General features: G+C 43.0%; 1 protein-coding gene across 1 annotated transcript in view; it reads left to right on the top strand.

Annotated features, from left to right (window-relative positions):
* The window catches only part of ARHGEF2 (Rho/Rac guanine nucleotide exchange factor 2), a 162810-nt gene that overhangs the window by 26030 nt on the left and 113970 nt on the right, over nucleotides 1-22810 (top strand). The window contains exons 2-5 of the mRNA XM_087705352.1: nucleotides 9900-10216; nucleotides 19087-19258; nucleotides 20098-20206; nucleotides 22548-22587. Coding sequence (XP_087561478.1) covers nucleotides 9936-10216; nucleotides 19087-19258; nucleotides 20098-20206; nucleotides 22548-22587 — 602 coding nt within the window. The 5' untranslated portion in view covers nucleotides 9900-9935. The remainder of the gene's footprint in view (nucleotides 1-9899; nucleotides 10217-19086; nucleotides 19259-20097; nucleotides 20207-22547; nucleotides 22588-22810) is intronic.

The raw sequence follows: 22810 nt of genomic DNA, 5'->3' as shown, positions 1-22810 counted from the left end.
TTAACTTCCTACATGGGAATATGTCATTTAACAGATCTTACAGGATGATCTTACAAATCAGGGGAAAGCTCTTTGCACTTCCTTTAAGAATGATGGGGATGAAGAAATGGGATGAAGGAAAAAAAGCTAGCAACCTAGAGGGAGTCAAACTATTCTCCAAAGCACCTGAGGGCAGAACAAGAAGCAATGGGTGGAAACTAATCAAGGAGAGAAGCAACTTAGAACAGAGGGGAAATTTCCTGACAGTGAGAACAATTAATCAGTGGAACAGAAGTTGCCTCCAGAAGTTGTGAATGCCCCAACACTGGAAATCTTTAAGAAGAGGTTGGATAGCCATTTGTCTGAAATGGTATAGGGTTTCCTGCCTAGGCAGGGGGTTGGTCTAGAAGACCTCGAAGGTCCCTTCCAACTCTGCTATTGTATTGTATTGTATTTACCGGAGTCATAATTTTTGTGCTTGTGAAATGCCAGGAAGAGGTCAGGGCGTGATCAAGGACCAATTTTAAGGACCCCCTTCCCTCCCTCTTGGGTTGTCCTGTCATCCAAAAGAGACCTCAAAGTAAGACCCTTCAGAATTCACATTTCTCTGTCCCCTTGTGTTTTTTTTAATGCTGATATTTGGAATATGGAATCCATATGGAATATGGATATATGGAAGGAAAAGACCTTTCCAGGTGACAGTGCTGGAGGAGGAAAGGGGAAAAAAAGACAGAAAACGGGGGCGGGGGGGAAGGCATGGTATTTTCTGTCGCTGGGAAGCAAGCATTAATGGCGTAAACTGCAGAGCCATATAGATGAAAATTCAATCATCCAGGCCAATAGCACTTCAAAAGATAAAATCGTGACAACTGGACCAAAGCTTTATTAAAACTCAAACATTTTGTTACTCATCCGAGTAACATCTTCAGTCAAAGTGAAAATTTGGATAGTCAGAGTCTCGTTGGAATATCTGGTTATATACCCAGGTTTTTGACTGCAGAAGTTCTTAGATGAGTAACAAAAACGTCTCAGTTTTAATAAATTTTGGTCCAGCTGCCATGATTTAAACTTTGGAGATATTTTTGGCCTGGATGATTGAATCTTCGTTTACATGTTGCTTTTCATTTTGGGGACAAACAGTCTGTACGGCAAGAATTGGTTCTCTCCAACGACTGTCTATCCAAATTTTCATGTTGACTGAAGAAGTGACTTAGATGAGTAACAAAACATTTCAGTTTTAATAAACTTTGGCCATGATTGAACCTTTTTAGAAACATTTTCTGCAAAACTGCTAGGATTGGACTTGGTGATCAGAAGTTAAACCTGGGGGGGAAATGGCAGGAGGGAGGGCCTGTGATCTGTAGGCTGATCCAGCATAACTACCTGGGTTTTTTATTTTGTAAAATACTTTCTATTGTTTTATATCACACATTCCATTTCTATGTTGAACAATGTGTTCCCTAGGAGTCCAAGGTGTTAACATACAAACATCATCATAGTCATCATAAGCGTTTATATATAAAAGAAGAAACAGACATTACTAGCTTTTGTTAGCCACTGCTAACATCGCCAAAGGGCATAAACCATTAAAGAGATACATGTCTTCATACACTATTAATCAATTTGGCCATTACGCACGTGATAGGCCCATCCACCTGCCTCCCACCTGTAATTAGCTTTGTTGTTTTTACATCAGGGATGTTAATCGATGCTCCTATTCCTTCCTCCCCTAGTGCGTATCATGCGCACAATTGTCAAATTAATTAATAGTGTATAAAGGCGGGTATCTCTTTAATGGCTTTTGCACTCTGAGGATGTTAGCAGTGGCTAACGAAAGCTAGTGAGCAATATATTTTAAAGTTCCGGAGATCGCAATGTCTGTTTCTTCTTATATAATATACAATAATATACAAACAACTCTGCGATAATATCAAACATTATTACAACGTATACTATCTTCCATTATCGATTACACAACCATCAAAATATTCACTCATCTGTTTTTCTTTCTCATGTAATCCACAATTCATATGAATCCACTCATCTAACCTCAATATTTGTCATTGTAACTGCCTGGTTTTTAACCAGACTGCTGAACCCTGGAATCAAGATTGATGGTTTGATATGGAGAGAGAAAAGGTTGTGTAAAAAAAAAAACCCAAAACCCCTGAGAATTGTTTCTGTTCAGATAGCAGAGTTGGAAGACGTGGCTTTGAGGAAGTGGCTCAGTGCAAAGTGGGACTTGAAAATAGAAAACTAGACAGAGGAGGGACAATCATGAGAAGTTCCTTAATCGGTTTTCTTTGGCACCGTGTCACGGGTGCATATATTTTAAAGAAAATGGCTTGGGTTAAATACATAGACCAGTGTTCACACATTGCATTGAGTGCTAATGCAATTTATTTGTGGCTTAGTGTATTGTCCAAATCTAACCAATTGGGGATGGTATAACCCAGGTTTATGGCTTAATTTCAGCAGCCAGCCGGTTGGGGATTATTCAGTGAGTGATGGCTAAACAAGCCATGGTTTGATGTATTGTATGAACACAACATTACCCAACATGTCAGGTGGAAATAGTCATGGCTCAAATCGTTGGGTAGCATGATTATGGTTATGGCTTTTTATGTTGCGCAGATATTGGCAATTCAGAAAAGCCAGGTCCATGAAAACTCTGAATGTGTTTATTGTGAATATAGCTAGATATCACAATTCCTTTTTCCAATGAACAGTTGTACCTGTTACAGCATCCCCAGGATGGAATATAGAATAGGAATCGACAGAGACAAATCACTATACCCGCAGACGAAACAATAATTAGAAAGGTACTTGAATGTGCAGAAATGGGCAAAATGACCATGGAATTAAAAGAAAGAGAAGAATCGGATTTCTATAAAATGTGGAATAGAATTTATAAGTGGCTAGAAAACAGGAGCCACAACAGGAAATAGAAGTCTTTTTGTGTTTCTTTTTCCTAAACTAGTATTGAATAAAAATTAACCAAAGTTTACTAATTACTATCAAACTTAAAGTATTGACCACAATGTAAATAATAATGGTGATGTGAACAATTAATAATATTACAAGTGTTACTACAACTGTTATTGCATTATTACAGAACTTAAAACCGATAGGAAGGCAATGTTGAATGGAGAACTACAAAGATGCTAAACATGAATGATGATACAGAAGGCTGTATAACTATTTTATATTGTTATGTTTGCCTTATTTTTTCTTTTTTCTTGTGTAGTGTTCCCTCCCCCCCGTTTTTAAAGGGATAAATGTTTAATAAAAACTATTTAAAAAAAAGAAAGAATAGAGATAGACATAGACATAAACCTCAGAGGTCTTCTAGTCCAGCCCCCTGCTTAGGCAGGAGACCCTACACCATTTATTAACAGATTAACAGAGTTGGAAGGGACCTTGTAGGTCATCTAGACCAATCCCTGTCCAAGCAGACCTTACACCATTAGCAGATTAACAGGTGGCATGCAGAACCCTTTGCCCCAGCTCACCTCCACCGCGCATGTGAGCACACCTCCCCCAGCCAACTGATTTTCAGGGCACTGCTGCTCATGCGTGGGGGTGGGTCGCATGCAGGAGACATGTGTGCAATGTGCAGGGGCATGTGGGGGTACATGCATTGCATTATGGGGGCAGGGCGGACACACTTTTGTCACTCAGGGCCAAAAATGTTCACCATCACTGCCCTAGACCATCTCAGACAAGTGGCTGCCCAGTCTCTTCTTGAAAACCTCCAGTGATGGAGCACCCACGACTTCTGGTGGCAAGCAGTTCCACTGGCTAACGGGCAGTTGCCTGGCAACCATACAATGAGATTAGATTAACAGAGTTGGAAGGGACCTTATAGGTCCTCTAGTCCAACCCCTGCTCAAGCAGGAGACCCTACACCAGTTATGGCGAACCTTTTGGCATCAAGTGTCCAAACCAGAACGTGTGTGCATATGCGCACACACGCACGCCAGAGCCCTGGAAACCAGAAGACCAGCTGGCCGGTGTGTGTGCATGTCTGTTTTTTGGATGGTTATGGCTGTTTTTCAGGCCATTTTCAGGCCGTTTTCGGGGCCATTTTTGACCCGAAAACCGACCTCAAAACAGCCCCCAAAATGGCCCAAAAAACCAGCCTCAAAATAGTCTGGAAAATGGCCTGAAAATGGCCCGAAAAACGGCCTGAAAAACAGCTGGAAAATGGCTCCCAAAATTGCCTGTTTTGGGCCATTTTCCAGCGCCTGTGTATACCAGCTGCCCGAAGACTAGCGAGCTGGTGTATGCATGCCTGATTTTGGGGTGGTTTTGGCTGTTTTGGGGGCTGTTTTCAGGCCATTTTTCAGACCATTTTTGACCCCCAAACTGGCTTGAAAACAACCCCAAAACAGCCGGAAAATGGCCTGTTTTTTGGCTGTTTTTCAGGCCGTTTTGGGGCTGTTTTTGATCCCAAAACTGGCTTGAAAACAGCCTCAAAGCAGCCTGGAAATGGCCTGAAAAACAGCCAGAAAATGGCCTGCTTTGGGCTGTTTTTCAGGCCGTTTTTTGGCCCATTTTTGACCCAAAAACTGGCCTGGCAACGGCCTGGAAAACACCCGGAAAAATGGGCTGTTTTGGGGGTGTTTTTGGCCATTTTTTGGGCCATTTTCCACCGCCTGTGAAAACCGTTGGAAACCAGAAGTGTTTCTGGAAACCTGGTGAAGACCAGCTGGCGACTGCACGCGTGCCCACAGAGTGGGCTCTGCGTGCCACCTCTGGCACGCATGACATAGATTCCCCATCACGGCCCTACACCATGTCTGACAAAGTCCACTCTCTTCTTGAAAGTCACAAGCTCCCGTAACTCCCATAACTTCTGAAGGCAACTTGCCTTCCATGGGTTGATTGTTCTCCCTGTCACTATTACTACAAGTCCCCTCGCACACTTTCTATTTACACACCCATGGAGGGACTTAGGCTGTAGTTGTTTCCTCAACCTTCCTTTGTGGGTGTGGAAGCGACACCACTTCTGTTTTCAGGGCTGGGATCTCTTTCAGTTCTGATAGAAATTCAACCCAAACTGAATTTTTTTTTGTCCCTTTCCTCTTATTTCTTCCTCTCTCTGCTGCTGCTGCTGTTCTGCTTCACTGGAGTGGTAAAAGTGTGCATTTTTTTCAAAGATGGCTTGGAGTTGCCCCCTCATGGTTTCCCCATCTTGGCCGCAGTGACGCCATCTTGGCCGCAGTGACGCCATTTTGTTTCCTCAAGAAAGAGGCTTCCAAAGCTGACACGAGGGAGGAACCATTTTGCTTTTTGTGTGTGGAAATAATAATGGCTTAATGTGAAAAGCGTGAAACGTCAGCCATCCAGAAATGTGATTTTGTTCGCGGGGTGTGTATGTGTGGTAAATAAATTCGTTCTTTATCTCGGCTGGGATAAAGTTGGATTCTTTACCCACAGCCATTTTCCACAACTCTGAGGTGGATTTTGGCAAGCTTTTTTTTTTCTTCTTCTTACTCCCCCTCAGGCCACCGAGGGAGGATGGATTTGGCAAGAAAGTCAAATTATTTTCAACAACTCTACGGAACCGGGATTTTAAAAGAAAAACTCTAGTTCCTGTTTTGGGTGTGCGTCTTTGTATACATATATATATATATATGTAAAGTGCTTACACATCCTTATTTTTAAAGTAAACACACACTTTAAAAATAGGGATGTGTGAAAGTTTCGTTTGAGGCACATTTATATATCAATTGCTGCCTAAAGTGGAGATGCTGTTGCTATTATTCCTCAGATTTGCCGTTTTCCCCTCATATTTTTTAAGAACCGACTGCTTCAGTTGGATTTGAGGAAATGGTTCCTAATTTAGTGGCTTCTAAACCTTTCCAACCTTTAGAGGTTGGACTAGATGACCTACAAGGTCCCTTCCAACTGTGTTATTCTGTTATTTCATTCCTGGGAGCTTTCAAGAAGAAATTGGACTGCCATCTGTCAGAAATGGCGTAGGGTCACCTGCTTGGACAGGGGGTTGGACTAGATGACCTCCAAGGTCCCCTCCAACTCTTTTAATGTGTTAATGGTGTAGGGTCTGCTTGGGCGGGGGTTGGACTAGATGACCTCCAAGGTCCCTTCCAACTCTTTTAATCTGTTAATAAATGCTGTAGGGTCTCCTGCTTGGGTAGGGGGTTGGACTAGATGACCTACAAGGTCCCTTCCAACTGTGTTATTCTGTTATTTCATCACTGGAAACTTTCAAGAAGAGACTGGACAGGCACCTTGTCTGAAATGGTGTCGGGTCTCCTGCTTGGACTGAGGGTTGGACTAGATGACCTCCAAGGTCCCTTCCAACTCTGTTAGTGTAATTTATTAGATTTAGATTTTTTTAATTTAAAATCCTGCCTTTATTACTCTATGGGTGATTCAAGGGAACAAACATTCACAATACTAGTCCTTTCTCCTCCTATTTCCCCACAACAACAACCCTGTGAGGTAGGTTGGGCTGAGAGAATAATTAGCCCAAAGTCACTCAGATGGTTAAGGCGGGACTAGTACTCTGAGTCTCCTGGTGATTGGTCCAAAACTTCATGCCTACGATTCACTGTTTCCAAGCAGTTTTGCCCAAAATCACCCTCCCTGCTGCTTTATGTGCTCCTTTTGGGATCGTTTTAGCCTTTCACTAAGAGCACATTAAAAATATTTTTTGTTCCTTATTTTTATATATATATATATTTGCACATCAGGTTTAACCAGGTTAGCGTAAATATCAAGCAGGTGCATTCATCGTATAAGCAAAGAATGGTTAAGGTTAATCTCGGCCACATTTTTGAGACACGGTATATTGTGCAAAACGGACTTTGCTTGGTCAGTTAATGATCTGATATACAAAAACAGGTTTACGAATACAGGTATCCTCGACTTTACAACAGTTCATTTAGTGAGGGTTCAGAGTTGATGGCTCAGTGGCTAAGACGCAGAGCTTGTTGAACAGAAAGGTCGGCAGTTTGGTGGTTCGAATCCCTAGTGCGGCGTAACAGAGTGAAAATAAAATATGAATGTGTGCCTGCTTGCTCAGATAAAAGATGAAATAGAATAGAATAGAATTCTTTATTGGCCAAATGTGATTGGACACACAAGGAATTTGTCTTTGGTGCATTCAGAATAGAATAGGGATAGGAATAGGAATAGGAATAGGAATAGGAATAGGATAGGATAGGATAGGATAGGATAGGATAGGATAGGATAGGATAGGACTTTTTTATTGGCCAAGTGTGATTGGACACACAAGGAATTTGTCTTTGGTGCATACAGAATAGAATAGAACAGGGATAGGGATAGAATAGAATAGAATTCAGAATAGAATAGAATAGAATTCAGAATAGAATAGAATTCTTTATTGGCCAAATGTGATTGGACACACAAGGAATTTGTCTTTGGTGCATACAGAATAGAATAGAACAGGGATAGGGATAGAATAGAATAGAAAGAATAGAATAGAATAGAGAATAGAATAGGAATAGAGAAAATAGAATAGAATTCAGAATAGAATAGAATTCAGAATAGAATAGAATTCAGAATAGAATAGAGAATAGAGAATAGAGAAAAGAATAGGAATAGAGAAAATAGAATAGAATAGAATTCAGAATAGAATAGAATAGAATTATTTATTGGCCAAATGTGATTGGATACACAAGGAATTTGTCTTTGGTGCATACAGAATAGAATAGAACAGGGATAGGGATAGAATAGAATAGAATAGAAAGAATAGAATAGAGAATAGAGAATAGAATAGGAATAGAGAAAATAGAATAGAATAGAATTCAGAATAGAATAGAATTCAGAATAGAATAGAGAATAGAGAATAGAATAGGAATAGAGAAAATAGAATAGAATAGAATTCAGAATAGAATAGAATTCAGAATAGAATAGAGAATAGAGAATAGAATAGGAATAGAGAAAATAGAATAGAATAGAATTCAGAATAGAATAGAATTCAGAATAGAATAGAGAATAGAGAATAGAATAGGAATAGAGAAAATAGAATAGAATAGAGAATAGAGAATAGAATAGGAATAGAGAAAATAGAATAGAATAGAATTCAGAATAGAATAGAATTCAGAATAGAATAGAGAATAGAATAGGAATAGAGAAAATAGAATAGAATAGAATTCAGAATAGAATAGAATTCAGAATAGAATAGAGAATAGAGAATAGAATAGGAATAGAGAAAATAGAATAGAATAGAGAATAGAGAATAGAATAGGAATAGAGAAAATAGAATAGAATAGAATTCAGAATAGAATAGAATTATTTATTGGCCAAATGTGATTGGACACACAAGGAATTTGTCTTTGGTGTATAGGCTCTCAGTGTACATAAAAGAAAAGATACATTTATCACAAATCATAAGGTACCTTAATGACAGTCATAGGGTACAAGTAAGCAATCAAATCATACTAGGAAACAGTCAATATAAAGCATAAGGATACAAGCAACCAAGTGACAGTCCTGTAGTCAAAAATGGGAGGAGATGGGTGATAGGAACAATGAGAAGATTAATAATAATAGTAATGCAGCCTTAGTGAATAGTTTGAGAGGGTTGAAGGAATTATTTGTTTAGCAGAGCGACGGCATTCGGGGGGGAAAAACTGTCCTTGTGCAGTGCCCTATAATGTCGTTTTGAGGGTAGGAGTTGAAACAATTTATCTCCAGGATGCGAGGGGTCTTTGAATATTTTCACAGCCCTCTTTTTGACTCGTGCAGTGTGCAGGTCCTCAGTGGAAGGCAGGTTGGTAGCCATTGTTAGTAATAAGATGTGATGAGTTTGGGGACCTTCAGTGGCAGCTGGAACCTAATGTATCCTTGTGAACTAGGCATAGCATTATGCATTCTATTATGTGTTGCGCAAATTAAAAAAAAAAGATGTTCCAGGAATGAATCATGGTTTAAACCAGCGGTCACCAACTGGTGGGCTGTGGACCACTGTTGGTCCGCGATAAAATTTTGGTGCTCCGCAAAAAAATTATTTGCATTTTTTATATTGCACTAAATCAGGAGTCCTCAAACTACGGCCCCTGGGATGGATACGTGTGATGAACGCTTGTGTTGCTGCAGAGAGTCTCCCCCTTCGGGGTCTTTTTGTACTGGTTGGAGGGGGGCAGAAATTCCGACTTGGGGTCTGCTTCAGCCTCCGGGGGGGGGGGGGCTTTGGGCGAAGGCTGGAGGGAAGCGTCGCTGGTGGTGAAGAGCTGGAGGGCCTCATTCCAGTGGGACTGCATCATGGCCTGGAACTGGCTGACCATCTCAGCCCACTGAGCCTCCAGGCACCGGTACCTGGCCTTGCACTCCCGCAGGTCTTCCCTTTGCTTGGAAAGCCTATGCTCCTAGTCCTCAGTGAGTCCTCCTTGGTCAGATCCAATTTGAACGGAGCTGTTTTGCCAACTCTTTTTCCTAGTGGCTGCTTCGCTGCAGCAACTGCTTCCTGTTGGGGCCCTAAGGAGCCCAGGTGGGCTCAGGTGAGGAGTGGCTGGGAGGGGAGGGGTGAGTAGAGGCCGGTGAGGCACCCCTCGACGTGAGTGACATCAATATGGCCATGCCCACCCAGTCACATGACCACTTAGCCACGCCCACCCATTTGGGAATTAGACAGGCAACCAGATTAGTGGTCCGCGGGATTTAAAATTCTGATTTTAGTGGTCCTTGAGGTCCGAAAGGTTGGGGACCCGTGGTTTAAACATTAATAGCTGAACCTGTCCTGTGATTTGGGATGGTCATCCTACTTTTGAAGCAAATTGTTGTGAAAAGACCAACTTGCTGCCTAGCACAATAGCTGAATTTTAACTTTCACTTAGCCTCAAGACTGCAAGTTTCAAAACCCAAAGGCCTTATTTATAATGTGATTTTCTCCTTTTTTTTCTCCTGCCCCATCCTCTTCCCCAAAGCCTTCTGGTCTTTGGCATCCCTCCCCTTTGCAAGGCATGAACCCCTCCTCCGCCTCGGAGATGCGCCCCTATGAATGCAACCAGAAACACCATTGCTTCTCAGCCATGGAGCCGGGCCTATCTTTGGCAGGAGATTGGGAAGCCCCTGAGGAGGAAGAGGAGAAGGAGGAAGAAGAAGACAGCAGCCAGTTCTTGAATGTGCACATGCGCCGTCCACGGACCTTGAGAGGATCCAGTCACACGTACGATTCCTTCCGAAGGCATAGTTGGGAGCCGGGGAAAGTGCTGGAAGAAGACACAGATTTTGACCAGCGAAGGTAAACTATCGAAAAGCGGACTTTTCTATATGTTTTATGCTCTCTGAGATAATAACTCAGAGAGGGATTAAGCAGGTTCTGACCAGTTCTGGAGAACCAGCAGCGGAAATTTTAAGTAGTTCGGGAGAACCGGCATCTATTCTCTGCCTCCCGAGTCCCAGCTGATCGGGAGGAAATGGGGATTTGCAGTATCCTTCTCCTGCCACGCCCGCCAAGCCACGCCCACAGAATGGGTAATAAAAAACGTTGAATCCCACCATTGGGTAATAGGTAAGCAACATGGCCATTCTAGAGATCAGGGTGCCTCCAGACAGAATAGAATAGAATAGAATAGAATAGGAATGGAATAGAATTCAGAATATAATAAAATTAGAATTAGAATTAATAGAATGGAATAGAATAAGAAAATTCAGAATAAAATAGAATTGGAACTGGGATTCATAATAGAGTAGAATTGTAATTAAAATGAATAGAATAGAATAAAAAAATTCAGAATAGAATGGAACTGGAATTGGAATGGAATGGGATTGGAATGGAATGGGATGGGAATGGGATTGAGAATAGAATAGAATTAAAATTAATAGAATGGAATATAATAAGAAAGTTCAGAATGGAATAGAATTGGAACTGGAATTGGAATGGAATGGGATTCAGAATAGAATTAGAATTAATAGAATAGAATAGAATAGAATAAGAAAATTCAGAATAGAATAGAATAGTTGTGGAAGGGGACCGTGGAGGTCTTCTAGGCAGGAAACCCTACAATACTTCAGACAAATGGATATCCGACATCCTCTTAAAAACTTCCAGTGATGGAGCACCCACAACCTCTGGAGGCAACTTTTGTTCCACCTGTTAATTATTCCCACTGTCAGGAAGTTTCTCTTTAGTTCTAAGTTGCTTCTCTCCTTGATTAGTTTCCACCCACTGCTTCTTGTCCTGCCTTCAGGTGCTTTGGAGACTATCTTGACTCCCTCTTCTTTGTGGCTGACCCTGAGATATTTCACTGCCTAGGAAAAAAAATACTCTATACTAGTGTTTGGTTACCTTTCCCCACACACACATTATTGCCCTGTATGTTGCACCCCTTTCCATGTGTTGGGACAACAGTTCCCAGGTTTCCCAGCTAGCATGGCCAAAGACTGAGCCGTTTGGATGGGAAGGATGTGGGAAGGTTGGTGTCCTGTTTTAATTCTGGCAGCCATTGTTTGCTGGAGGGGGAAAGCAAGGCTTTGCCGATGAGTCAGAATTATCATGTCCTGTGCCCTCTTCTGCTTGCTTTTGTTCCATCTTTATCTCTGTGTTTCAGCTCTCCCTGATTTATGGCGGTTGGACTCCATTTTGGCTTTTGCCTTGCAAATAATGCAGCAGTTTGGGAGGGCTGTTTGCTAGGATATACTAAAGAGCGGGCTCCATCCGGGATCTGCTTCCTGCTCGTGCCCTTCCTTTGTAAACAAAATCTGACTCAATTGGCAGAGGATGGGGGAAGCTAAATTTATGAGAAGGTGGTGCTAGGATTGACCCCTGGTAAAAAACCCCAGCCAGATGGGATTCTGGGCCAGAGGATGAGCTCATTCAGGAAAAAGTGAATGAGAGGAGGTTGAATACATTATTCCATATTTCTGTGTTTGTTCATGGGAATGTGAAAAGGGGATGAAACTCAGCTTTCAGCTAAAGAACAGGGGGGAAAAACAACCCTCCCATGTCCTTATTAACTCGGACAATCTCCTCTTGATGAACTTGCCCAGGAATGTTCAGGAATGGCAGCCAAAAAAGCCAATGCAATCCTAAATTGCATTAACAGAGGGATACAATCAACATCAAGGGAGGTACTAATACCAGTCTATAAAGTCTTAGTAAGGCCACACCTAGAGTACTGCATCCAGTTTTGGTTGCCACACTATAAAAAAGAGGTTGAGACTCTAGAAAGAGTGCAGAGAAGAGCAACCAGGATGATAAGGGGACTGAAGGCTAACATATATGAAGAATGGTTACAGGAACTGGGCCTGGCTAGTCTAGGGAAGAGAAGGACCAGGGGAGACAGGAGAGCATCTTCCAATATTTGAGGGGCTGCCCCAGAGAGGAAGAGGGGGTCAAGCTATTCTCCAAAACCCCTGAAGGCCAGAGAAGGAATAATGAGTGGAAACTGACCAAGGAGAGATTGAACCTGGAAACAAGGAGAAATTTCCTGACAGGGAGAAACATCAACCCATGGAACAGAAATGGCCTTTGGAAGTTGTGGGAGCTTCATCCCTGGAGGCTTTCAGAAAAATGAAATTCAATGGTGAAAAGAGGAAGGTTCTACATTTAGGCAAGAAAAACGAAATGCACAGGTACAGTATAGGTGGTACCTTCCTCAATAGTAGTAACTTTGAGAGGGATCTTGGAGTCCTAGTGGACAAACATTTAAATAGGAGCCAGCCGTGTGCAGCAGCTGCCAAAAAAAACAACACAGTTCTAGGCTGCATCAACAGAGGGAGAGAATCAAGATCACGTGAAGGGTTGATGCCATTTTATAAGGCCTTGGTAAGGTCACACTTGGAATATTGCATTCAGTCCTGGTCGCCATGCTGTAGAAAAGATGTGGAGACTCTAGAAAGAGTGCAGAGAAGAGCAACGAAGAGGATTAGGAGACTGGAGACTAAAACATATGAAGATCAGTTGCAGGAACTGGGTATGTCTAGTTTAATGAAAAGAAGGACCAGGGGAGACAGGATAGCATTGTTCCAATATCTCAGGGGTTGCCCCAAAGAAGAGGGAGTCAAGCTATTCTCCAAGGCACCTGAGGGTAGAACAAGAAGTAATGGGTGGAAACTAATCAAGGAGAGAAGCAACTTAGAACTGAGGAGAAATTTCCTGACAGTGAGAACAATTAATCAGTGGAACAGAAGTTGCCTCCAGAAGTTGTGGATGCCCCAACACTGGAAGTCTTTAAGAAGATGTTGGATAGCCATTTGTCTGAAATGGTATAGGGTTTCCTGCCCAGGCGGGGTTGGACTAGAAGACGTCCAAGGTCCCTTCCAACTCTGCTATTGTATTGTATTGTAAAACAAAAGCTTTAACCTATTTTCAGATGCTTATTTTAAAATGTTAATAAATGGATGGTAAGTATATTTCCTATCACACAATGATTGCATTTTTTTTCTTTTTAAAAAATGCATCAATTTTCAAAAATGCACAATCAGTACTAATTTAAAAGCAGATTCATGGCCTTCTTTGAAGATGGCATTTAATATGTTTCTGGCTTTAAACCAAACTTAAACAAACTTAATTTTAAGCTAAATAAATACCTCTGTCTGAGGAAAGCTAGAATAGCTTCCAGCTCTAATCATAGCAGAAAGACTTAAGTGATGGAATGTTTTAGGCTGGGACAAGAAAAAGGAAAAAAAATAGGTAACAAAACGGAGATTATAATGTTACAGTGCATAGGGAGTGAAAGATGATCTCCCTCTAAAAGAGCTGCAGATGCTGGATATAATTATAGAATCTTGGGGTTGGGAAGGACCTTGGAGGTCACCTAGTCCAGTCCCCAGCTCAAGCAGGAGACCCTACACCATTGGCTATTCAGTCTCTTTTTAAAAACCTCCAGTGATGATTTCTGAAGACAAGCTGTTCCCCTGGCTAATTGTCCTCAATGTTAGGAAGTTTCTCCTTAATTCCAGGTTGCTTCTCTCCTGGATTAGTTTCCATCCATTGCTTCTTGTCCTGCCCTCAGGTGCTTTGGAGAACTAAGCCGACCCCCTCTTCTTTGGAACAGCCTCTTAAGTCCTGGAAGACTGCCATCATGCTTCCTTTGTCCTTCTCTTTAATAAGCTAAATATTAGCTCCCTCAATTGTTGGCCATATGATGCATACCAGTGATGGCTAACCCTTTTCTAAGGGTGTGCCAAAATTATCGCCCCCTCCGTGTGTGTGGGAGTTTTCGCCCTCCCCAGGCTCTGGAGGCTTTCCTGAGACCCGGGGAGGGCGAAAACGGCTCTCCGGAAGGCCGAAAATCAGCTGGCTGGCGTGCACATGCACGCTGGAGCATGCGGGCAAATATGGCTCTGCATGCCACAGGTTCACCATCCTGGCTTCATAGTCCATGGCATATTTCCAGTATGGAAAAAGTTTCCCTTTGCCTTGTTTGTGGGTCAAAGGGTTTTGTTTTAGTCTCCGTTGCTGGATGCTAACCAGAGAAGAAGCTAAGGTTGGCCAGGGGCTGCCTCTTGGCCCAAAGTGGGAAGTGTGCGGTGTTTAGGAAGGCTCCCCCCCCTTTTTTTTTCCCTTTTGTCAATATAGCGTGACTTCGGGTGCCCTAGGAGGCATTCAGTGGCTGGATTTTTAAAACCTGATTTTAGTCATCGTGACTAAGCTGAGTGGATAGTATCTATGCCAATGACCCAGGAAGGTGTAGGATGAGAGTAGGCCCAGGCAGGTTAATCAGTAACTTAAGTTGTTGGCAAAGAAGGGTTTGTTTGAATGCTTTTTTTAAAGTTGTTATTTATTTATCTATTAAAGTTACAGGCTGCCCATCTCGTGGTTTGAGACAACTTGGGGTGGTTTTTAATAGCCTATTGGAAATATAAGCTGCTATTTTGGGGGGAGGGGTCTTTTTCAAAAGAGAAACAAAGAGCAGAAATATTTTGAGGAGCAAAATACTTTTTTGTCATTCCTACCCATTCCTCCTTTGCAATTAGTATCCAGACTGGCTGCAGCTTTGGGAGAGATGCATTATTCTGGTTGGCCCCATTCCCATTGGTCTTTTCTAGAAGAGAGAGGGGGGGAAGAGGGGGGGAGAGAGAGGGAGATAAGGAGAGGCGGAGAGAAAGAAAGGGGAAGAGAGACAAGGAGAGGGGGGAGAGAGAGAGAAGGCGGGAGAGGAGAGAGGGAGTGAGAGAAAGGGAGAGAGGGACAGAGGGAGAGACAGGGATAGGAGGAAAGGAGAGAGAAAGGGGGGAGAGAGGAGGAGGAGAGACAAGGAGAGGGGGAGAGAGAAAGAGGAGAAGAGAGAGAAAGCGGGGAAAGAGGGAGGGAGAGATGGAGAGCGCGGAGGAGGAGAGACAAGGAGAGGGAGAGAAAGAGGAGGAGAGGGAAGAGAGAGAGAAAGCGGGAAAAGAGGGAAAGGGGGAGAGAGGGAAAGGAGAGAGAGAGAGAGAAAGTGGAGGGGGAGGGACAGAGGGAGAGACAGATAGGGAGAGGAGAAATGGAGAGAGAGAGGAGACCTTCCCAAAGTCCAAAAGAAGGTTTTGTGTCTGTGCATTGTAGAAAGAGACCCCATGCTATTCCATAGGAGCCAAAAATCCGGATTCTGCTTGCACCTTTTCAGATTGCTACATGGCATGCCTTTTTGGGAAAGGATAGCTCAGATCCTCAGTTCCAGCTGATGACAAATCTATACTCTTTGTTGGTCTGAGAAGGTGCTACTAGTGGCCTCCCAATAGTGCTGACTTGTATGTGACCCACTCTGCTGATTTGCAGTAGAGGTTTTTATTTTTTTATGGAGAACTCTCTTTTTTCGTTGCTTCGTCTTAGGTGACACCTGCTGGTTAAAAGGAGTTATAGTATCTCAATATAAATTGCTTTGCAGCACAAAGACGGTAGAATTTGGGGATGGGGAGTGTGCAGGCCCCACTTGACATTTTGAGTCCAACCCCCACCCCCCAAGATGGAGACCCTACACCATTTCTGACCGAGTCTCTTCTTGAAAGCCTCTAGGGATGAAGCTCCCACAACTTCTGAAGTCAACTTCTGTTCCATGGGTTGATTGTTCTCCCTGTCAGAAAATTCCTCATTTCCTCCTTGGTCAGTTTCCATCCATTCTTCCTTGTCCGGTCTTCAGGGGCTTTAAAAAACAGTTTGACCTCCTCCTCTCTGGGGCAGCCCCTCAAATATTGGAAGATGGCTATCGTCTCTCCCCTGATTCTTCTCTTCCCTAGACTAGCCAGGCCCAGTTCCTGCAACCGTTCATTGTATGTTTTAGCCTCCAGTCCCTTCATCATCCTGCACTCTTCTCTGCACTCTTTCTAGAGTCTCAACATATTTTGTTGAGTGTGGTGACCAAAACTGAATACAGTACTGTAGGTGTGGTCTTACTAAGGCCTCCTCCTCCTCCTCCTCCTCCTCCTCCTCCTCCTCCTTTCCTTCTTTCCTTCTTCCTTCTTCCTTCTTCCTCTTCCTCCTCTTCTCCTCCTCCTCCTCCTCCTCCTCCTCCTCCTCCTCCTCCTCCTCCTCCTCCTCCTCCTCCATATCCGTCATCGGACATTGGTGGTTCTATTTTTATCAATACTAAGGCTTTACAGAGTGGTATTAGTACTTGATCTTGATTGTGTCCTTCTGTTAATGCAACTTAGAATTGTATTGATTGTTAGTTTAGTGTTAATCTTGGTGTTAATCTCTGCTTATGGATGTAGAAAAAGTACCAAGGATCCCACAGTTCAATGATGAGTACAAATATTCTATGTTTTGTGATGAATTAATGCAGTGTAGCTGCCCTGTATCTCAACATGGAGGTTAACCAAACTTACTTTTAATGCCATTTTTTCATCTGTTTACGAAATACACTGAATCACAAACTGTTTCAACCACATTTGAGCCTGGAATGTTATATGTACCCAGCCCGGGAAGTTCAGAGGGTCATTCAAACCTTCAAAAAGGCTCCTTTGGATGATTTAACGTTAAGTGGAATACCGTATTTTTCAAACTATAGGACGCACCTAGCTTTTGGGGAGGAAAATAAATAAATAAATAAATCTGCATCCCAGCAATTTGCCTCCTTGCAGCAAATAGCCTGGTCAGCTTCAGCACAGCTTGATTTAGCATGAGGTGGATTGGCAGTTGGGTCGGCCTCCTAGAATACCGATGATCAGCTGTTCCAGGCTGCAGGGATCGCCGCCGCTGTGCATCCCATTTTTGGCCTCTGTGCACCCCATTATAATATATAATAATATTATATTATATTATGAACGGGCCGAAAATGGGACGCAAGGAGGCGGCGACGGTGTGGCAGCGATGCCCACAGTCTGGAACAGCTGATCATCGGTATTCCGGGAGGCCAGTCCAACCGCCAATCAGCTGCTCATGCTAAATCAGGCTGTTTGCTGTTTGCTGCATGGAGGCAAATTGCTGGGAGGCAGAGGCTGAAGGGTGGTGGCCAGCGGGTGGCTGGGGCTTTGGCAACATTGACTATAATGCTATATGCTGACTCTGTAAACCGCTTAGAGAGGGCTGAAAGCCCTATGAAGCGGTATATAAGTCTATCTGCTATTGCTATTGCTATTGCTATAAGACATACAGACATATCCACCCACTTTTGGGAGGTGGGAAGTGTGCCTTACAGTCCAAAAAATACAGAATATTCTGCAAAACATTTCTGCCTGCCTCCCCTCATTTACAAGGAAGAACAGGAATTTAAACCGTTTCTTTTTAGAACGATGGTACAAAAATTCTTCAGATTAAAAGCAGAAATATTCCAAAAAGCCAGTTCCAAAAGCCAGCCAAGACAAATGCAATATTTGAACAGGAAAAGTGGATTGCTGGACAGTGATGTTCTATGCAAATGCTGCCCACTTATACCCTCTCTTCAAGTGCGGTGTGGGGGGTGGGGAAACCTGTTCTACAGCTTTTTTCAGAATGGGGAAAAGTCGATTGTATGCAACAGTCTCTGCTGAGGTCTGGTGATCTCACCCAACCCCCTTTGAGGTTTATTTAAAAATAAACGAGGGGCATGGATCAAATATATTTATGATATTTTTTTGGTGGGGGGGGGGAGTGTTTCACTGCTTAATAGCAGAGTCACCTGAGCTGTTGGAGGTAGATTAGAGGTACGGTGCTGTCATTGGTATTACACTTTATGCTAAGACAACTCTGTTCCATTAATCAAAGGGGTTGTGTTTGCACAGCCCAGTCAACTCAAGCCAGTCACGTGGTAGATGAAGAGGTCTGCTTGAGGGAGAAACCTGGGATGGTCATTGTTGAAACGGTTTGCAAATTTCTCCCTTTTGCAAGTGTTTTTTCCCGATTGCTCAGAATTGAGGTGGAAACATTATGGTGGGTCCCAGCGACTGGTAAATTGAAAGGAAAGGTCTTGATATCAATCTGGAAATAAGGAGGAATTTCCTGACAGTGAGAACAATCAACCCATGGAACAGAAGTTGCCTTTGGAAGTTGTGAGAGCTTCATCCCTGGAGGCTTTCAAGAAGAGACTGGACTGCCATCTGTCAGAAATGGTGTAGGGTTTCCTGCTTGGGGGTGGTGGTGGACCAGATGACCTATAAGGGCCCTTCCAATTATGCTAATCTGTTATTCTGTTATTCAGAAGTTGTGGGAGCTTCATCCCTCTAAGCTTTCATGAAGAAACTGGACTGCCATTTGTCCAGAATGGCATAGGGTCTCTTGCTTGGGCTGGGGGTTGGACTAGAAGATCTCCAGGGCCCTCCCCAACTCTCTTATTCTATTGGGATGCAGGAACTGGAGACTAAAACATACGATGAACAGTTACAGGAACTGGGCATGGTTAGTCTAGGGAAGGGAAGGACCAGGGGAGACAGGAGAGCATCTTCCAATATTTGAGGGGCTGCCACAGAGAGGAAGGAGTCACGTTATTTTCCGAGGCACCCCAGGGCCAGACAAGGAACATTGGATGGAAACTGACCAAGGAGAGATTCAACCTGGAAATAAGGAGAAGTTTTCTGACAATGAGAGCAATCAATCCATGGAACCGAAGTTGCCTTTGGAAGTTGTTGAGCTTCTCACTGGAAGCTTTCAAGAAGAAACTGGGCTGCCATCTGTCAGAAATGGTGTAGGGTCTCCTGCTTGAATGGGGGTTGGACTAGATGACCTACAAGGACCCTTCCAACTCTGTTAATCTGAACTGTGTTGATCTGTTTCAGCTTAAGTTTGAAGGAACTGGCACCTGATGGACTTGACTCTACAGAGCAACTGGATGGGCATTCCTTGGGAAGGAGAGACCCCCAACGAGCCCCTATTATTCATAGCAACAATGAAATGGGATCCCTCTTTTCTCAGGATGAAGAGGATGAGGATGGTCAGAGGATGTCTCAGGTAAGTTTGCCAGATTCCGGACAGACAAATTTAGAGAGTAAATTTCATAGGAATACGCAGAGTAAAGCACGAAAAAGCAGACTGAGGTTGATTCTAAACAAACTTGGCAAGTTGTAGAATTCGTCTGTTAGATTAGATGCTCAACAGAATAGAATAGAATAGAATAGAATAGAATAGAATAGAATAGGGTAGAATAGAGCAGAACTGCAAGCTGCAGTTCAGCAGTTCATATCTCACCAGGCTCAAGGTTGACTCAGACTTCCGTCCTTCTGAGGTAGGTAAAATCTGGTCTGTCAGGGTAAAGGGTTAAGAGCTGACCAGCTGCTAGAAGGATGTAATGCTGGAAATGAGTCAGCAAAGTTTTGGGGCCGATATCACTTTAAGAGGCTGTCATAAGAGCCAAGGTGGCGCAGTGGTTAAATGCAGCACTGCAGGCTACTGCTAGATCAGCAGTTCAGCGGTTCAAATCTCACCGGCTCAGGGTTGACTCAGCCTTCCATCCTTCCAAGGTGGGTAAAATGAGGACCCAGATTGTTGGGGGCAATATGCTGACTCTCTGTAAACCGCTTAGAGAGGGCTGAAAGCCCTATGAAGCGGTATATAAGTCTACTGCTATTGCTATTGCTATAAGAAGAGGCGCTGTTGGGGGCGTATTTTTTTCTCCATGTGTGCTTCTGTGCTGTAATTGCTGTTTGTTTGAGGTCTGACTAAAGAATGTGTATGTATATATTCCTTGTAAATAAAACCATTATTATAAGTACAAATCTCTGTTTACTGTATTTGCCCCTGCGTTGTCTCACATTATCACACTGCACACTCTGACATGGTCTTCTCTTCAGGACTGTGGCAAGAGGAAGCAGGCCTACGGCTTGTCCCCGAGTTCTCCCTGTGGCCACCTGCCCAAATCAGCATCCATGAGTGTCATTGACAGTTTCCCAGATGCAAATGGTGAGTCCCAACTGTAGATGGTCAAGACTTCTGTCCCTTGAGACGTTCATTTTTGCTGTTGTTGACTTTTAAATGTTTAAAATTCCTGGCCATTCTAAACCAAGAGTCAGCAGGCTTTTAGATCTTGGTTTCTAGGGTCATTTTTAAAATTAGTTTTCGGGACAATAATAGGTTAAAATAGAATTAAGTTTTTTTTATTAGGAATAATGTCTGCGAAATACAAAAAAGAAATCAGTATTTAATACTACATATAATTACAGCGGCAAGGATTGCCTTTGCCCAGAAATGGAAAAACAAATTAACTCCAAACAAAGATGAAATAATAAGAAAGGTTATGGATGTGCTGAAATGGACAAACTAACTAAAGAAATCCAGGGAAAAGAAGAATCAGAATTCTACCAGATATGGGTAAATGTATAGGTGGATGGAGGAAAGAAACAAGAATCAATGAAGGAATATAACAAAACTCAAAAAATAATAGTTATTTATTTAGAGGGTTAAAAATGGTGAAATGCAAATGAAATACAATGGAAGGGGAAATAATATAAGGTGAGCGGTATTGATTGATAATTGCTATTAGAAAGAACAGGAAGCCCCTGTTCGTATTGTATTGTGTAAATGTGGTGTACTTCTAGGTTTTGAGAGTGTGTATTTTACATGTTTGTTAATAAAAAATAAAAATAAAATAAAATTACTTTTGTAAGTCCACGGATACCCTTCGAGGATGTCTTGCTACCATCCTGTAGCCTAGTTTAGACTAGAAGATTTCTAAGGGCCTTCCCAGCCTTATACTTCTGTGTTCTGTGTAATTCCCACACTGCTTAGGACGGGATATTTAACAGAAAAAAGATTAACAGAGTTGAAAGGTACCTTGTAGGTCATCTAGTCCAACCCCCACCCTCCTACACCAGTGATGGCGAACCTTTTAGACACAGAGTGAACAAACTGCGCATGCATGCCCAAACTGAAAGGTGCATGCACGGAAGCAACTGTGCATGAACATGCATGTGCAGACAGGAGCAGAGACCCGAAGACCAGCTAGCTGGCGGGAGGTGGGGCATCCCAACACCAGCAGCGTGGCAAGAGGTAAGATTCTTTTTCTTTCGTGAGCTTCTGTTTCATCGTTTGCAGGGAAACAGAAGCTCACAAAAGAAATGCCACACAGATTAGGCCTGAGGCAATGGCATGTGTGCCAACAGAGAAGGCTCTGCATGGCATAGGTTTGCCATCATGGCCCTACACCATTCCTGACAGATGGCAGTCCAGGCTCCAGTGATGAAGCTCCCACAACTTCCGAAGGCAACTTCTGTTCCATGGGTTGATTGTTCTCCCTGTCAGGAAATTCCTTCTTATTTCCAGGTTGAATCTCTCCTTGGTCAGTTTCCATCCATTATTCCTTGTCTGGTCTTCAGGTGCTTTGGAAAATAGCTTGACCCCCTTCCTCCTCTCTGGGGCAGCCCCTCAAATATTGGAAGATGCTCTCCTGCCTCCCCTGGTCCTTCTCTTCCCTAGACTGGCCATGCCGAGTATTTAACAGATTAACAGAGTTGGAACGAACCTTGTAGTTCATCTGGTCCAACCCCCACCCCAAGCTGGAGACCCTACATCATTTCTGACAGATGCAGTCCAGTCTCTTCTTGAAAGCCTCCAGTGATGAAGCTCCCACAACTTCTGAAGGCAATTTTTGTTCCTTGGATCGATTGCTCTCACTGTCAGAAAATTTCTCCTTATTTCTAGGTTGAATCTCTCCTTGTTCAGTTTCCATCCATTAGTCCTTGTCTGGTCTTCAAAGGTGCTTTGGAGAATAGCTTGACCCCCTTCCTCCTCTCTGGGGCAGCCCCTCAAATATTGGAAGACGCTCTCCTGTCTCCCCTGGTCCTTCCCTTCCCTAGACCAGCCAGCCCAATTCCTGCAACCGTCCATTGTATGTTTTAGCCTCCAGTTCCCTCATCATCCTGGTTGCTCTTCTCTACACTCTTTCTAGAGTCTCAACATCTTTTTTATAGTGTGGTGACCAAAACCCTATTTGGAGGACCACCTATTATCCAGCAAACCTTAAAAATATTATCCAGATGTTTAAAAGGTAAAAAGACAGGTGATTGAAAAGAGCTTTCTTTTGAAGTGGTGCTTCTCTCTGGAGTTTTCTTCCCCAGCAAGATGGCACCCCTGCACTGGAGTTCTCCATTTCAGGTTGAAACATCCCATTTCATTGAAGGTTATTATTAGATGGACACTGTTCTACTATTATCATTTATTTTAAATTGCAAAGTGCTGGCCTTCTTGAAGTCATTGGAGATTGGTGCTATTTAACTTAAAACATGATTTTTTTCCCCCTTGGCAGGATTTTCTCTTTATGGGGATAACATCAGTCTAATCAGTCGGTAAGTCATGGTTAGCCTTTTGTTTGGGAGAGATCGATATTTGTAATTAATCTGTTAATGTGAGAAAGATGTCTGTTGCAGCTCCAATCCCTGGTGATCTGCAGATGTTTTGAAATCATAAAACACCCACAATTCCTGCATTTCTTGGCATTATACCGTGTTTCCTGAAAACAAGACAGGGTCTTAGTTTCTTTTGACCTCCCTCCCCCCCAAATAAATGCTT

The sequence above is a fragment of the Thamnophis sirtalis genome, unplaced genomic scaffold (assembly GCF_051295495.1).
Source record: "Thamnophis sirtalis isolate CommonGarterSnake01/CBP01778 unplaced genomic scaffold, rThaSir2_p1.2 scaffold_2, whole genome shotgun sequence".
Taxonomy (NCBI): domain Eukaryota; kingdom Metazoa; phylum Chordata; class Lepidosauria; order Squamata; family Natricidae; genus Thamnophis; species Thamnophis sirtalis.
This window is presented reverse-complemented; position numbering and strand designations above follow the sequence as displayed.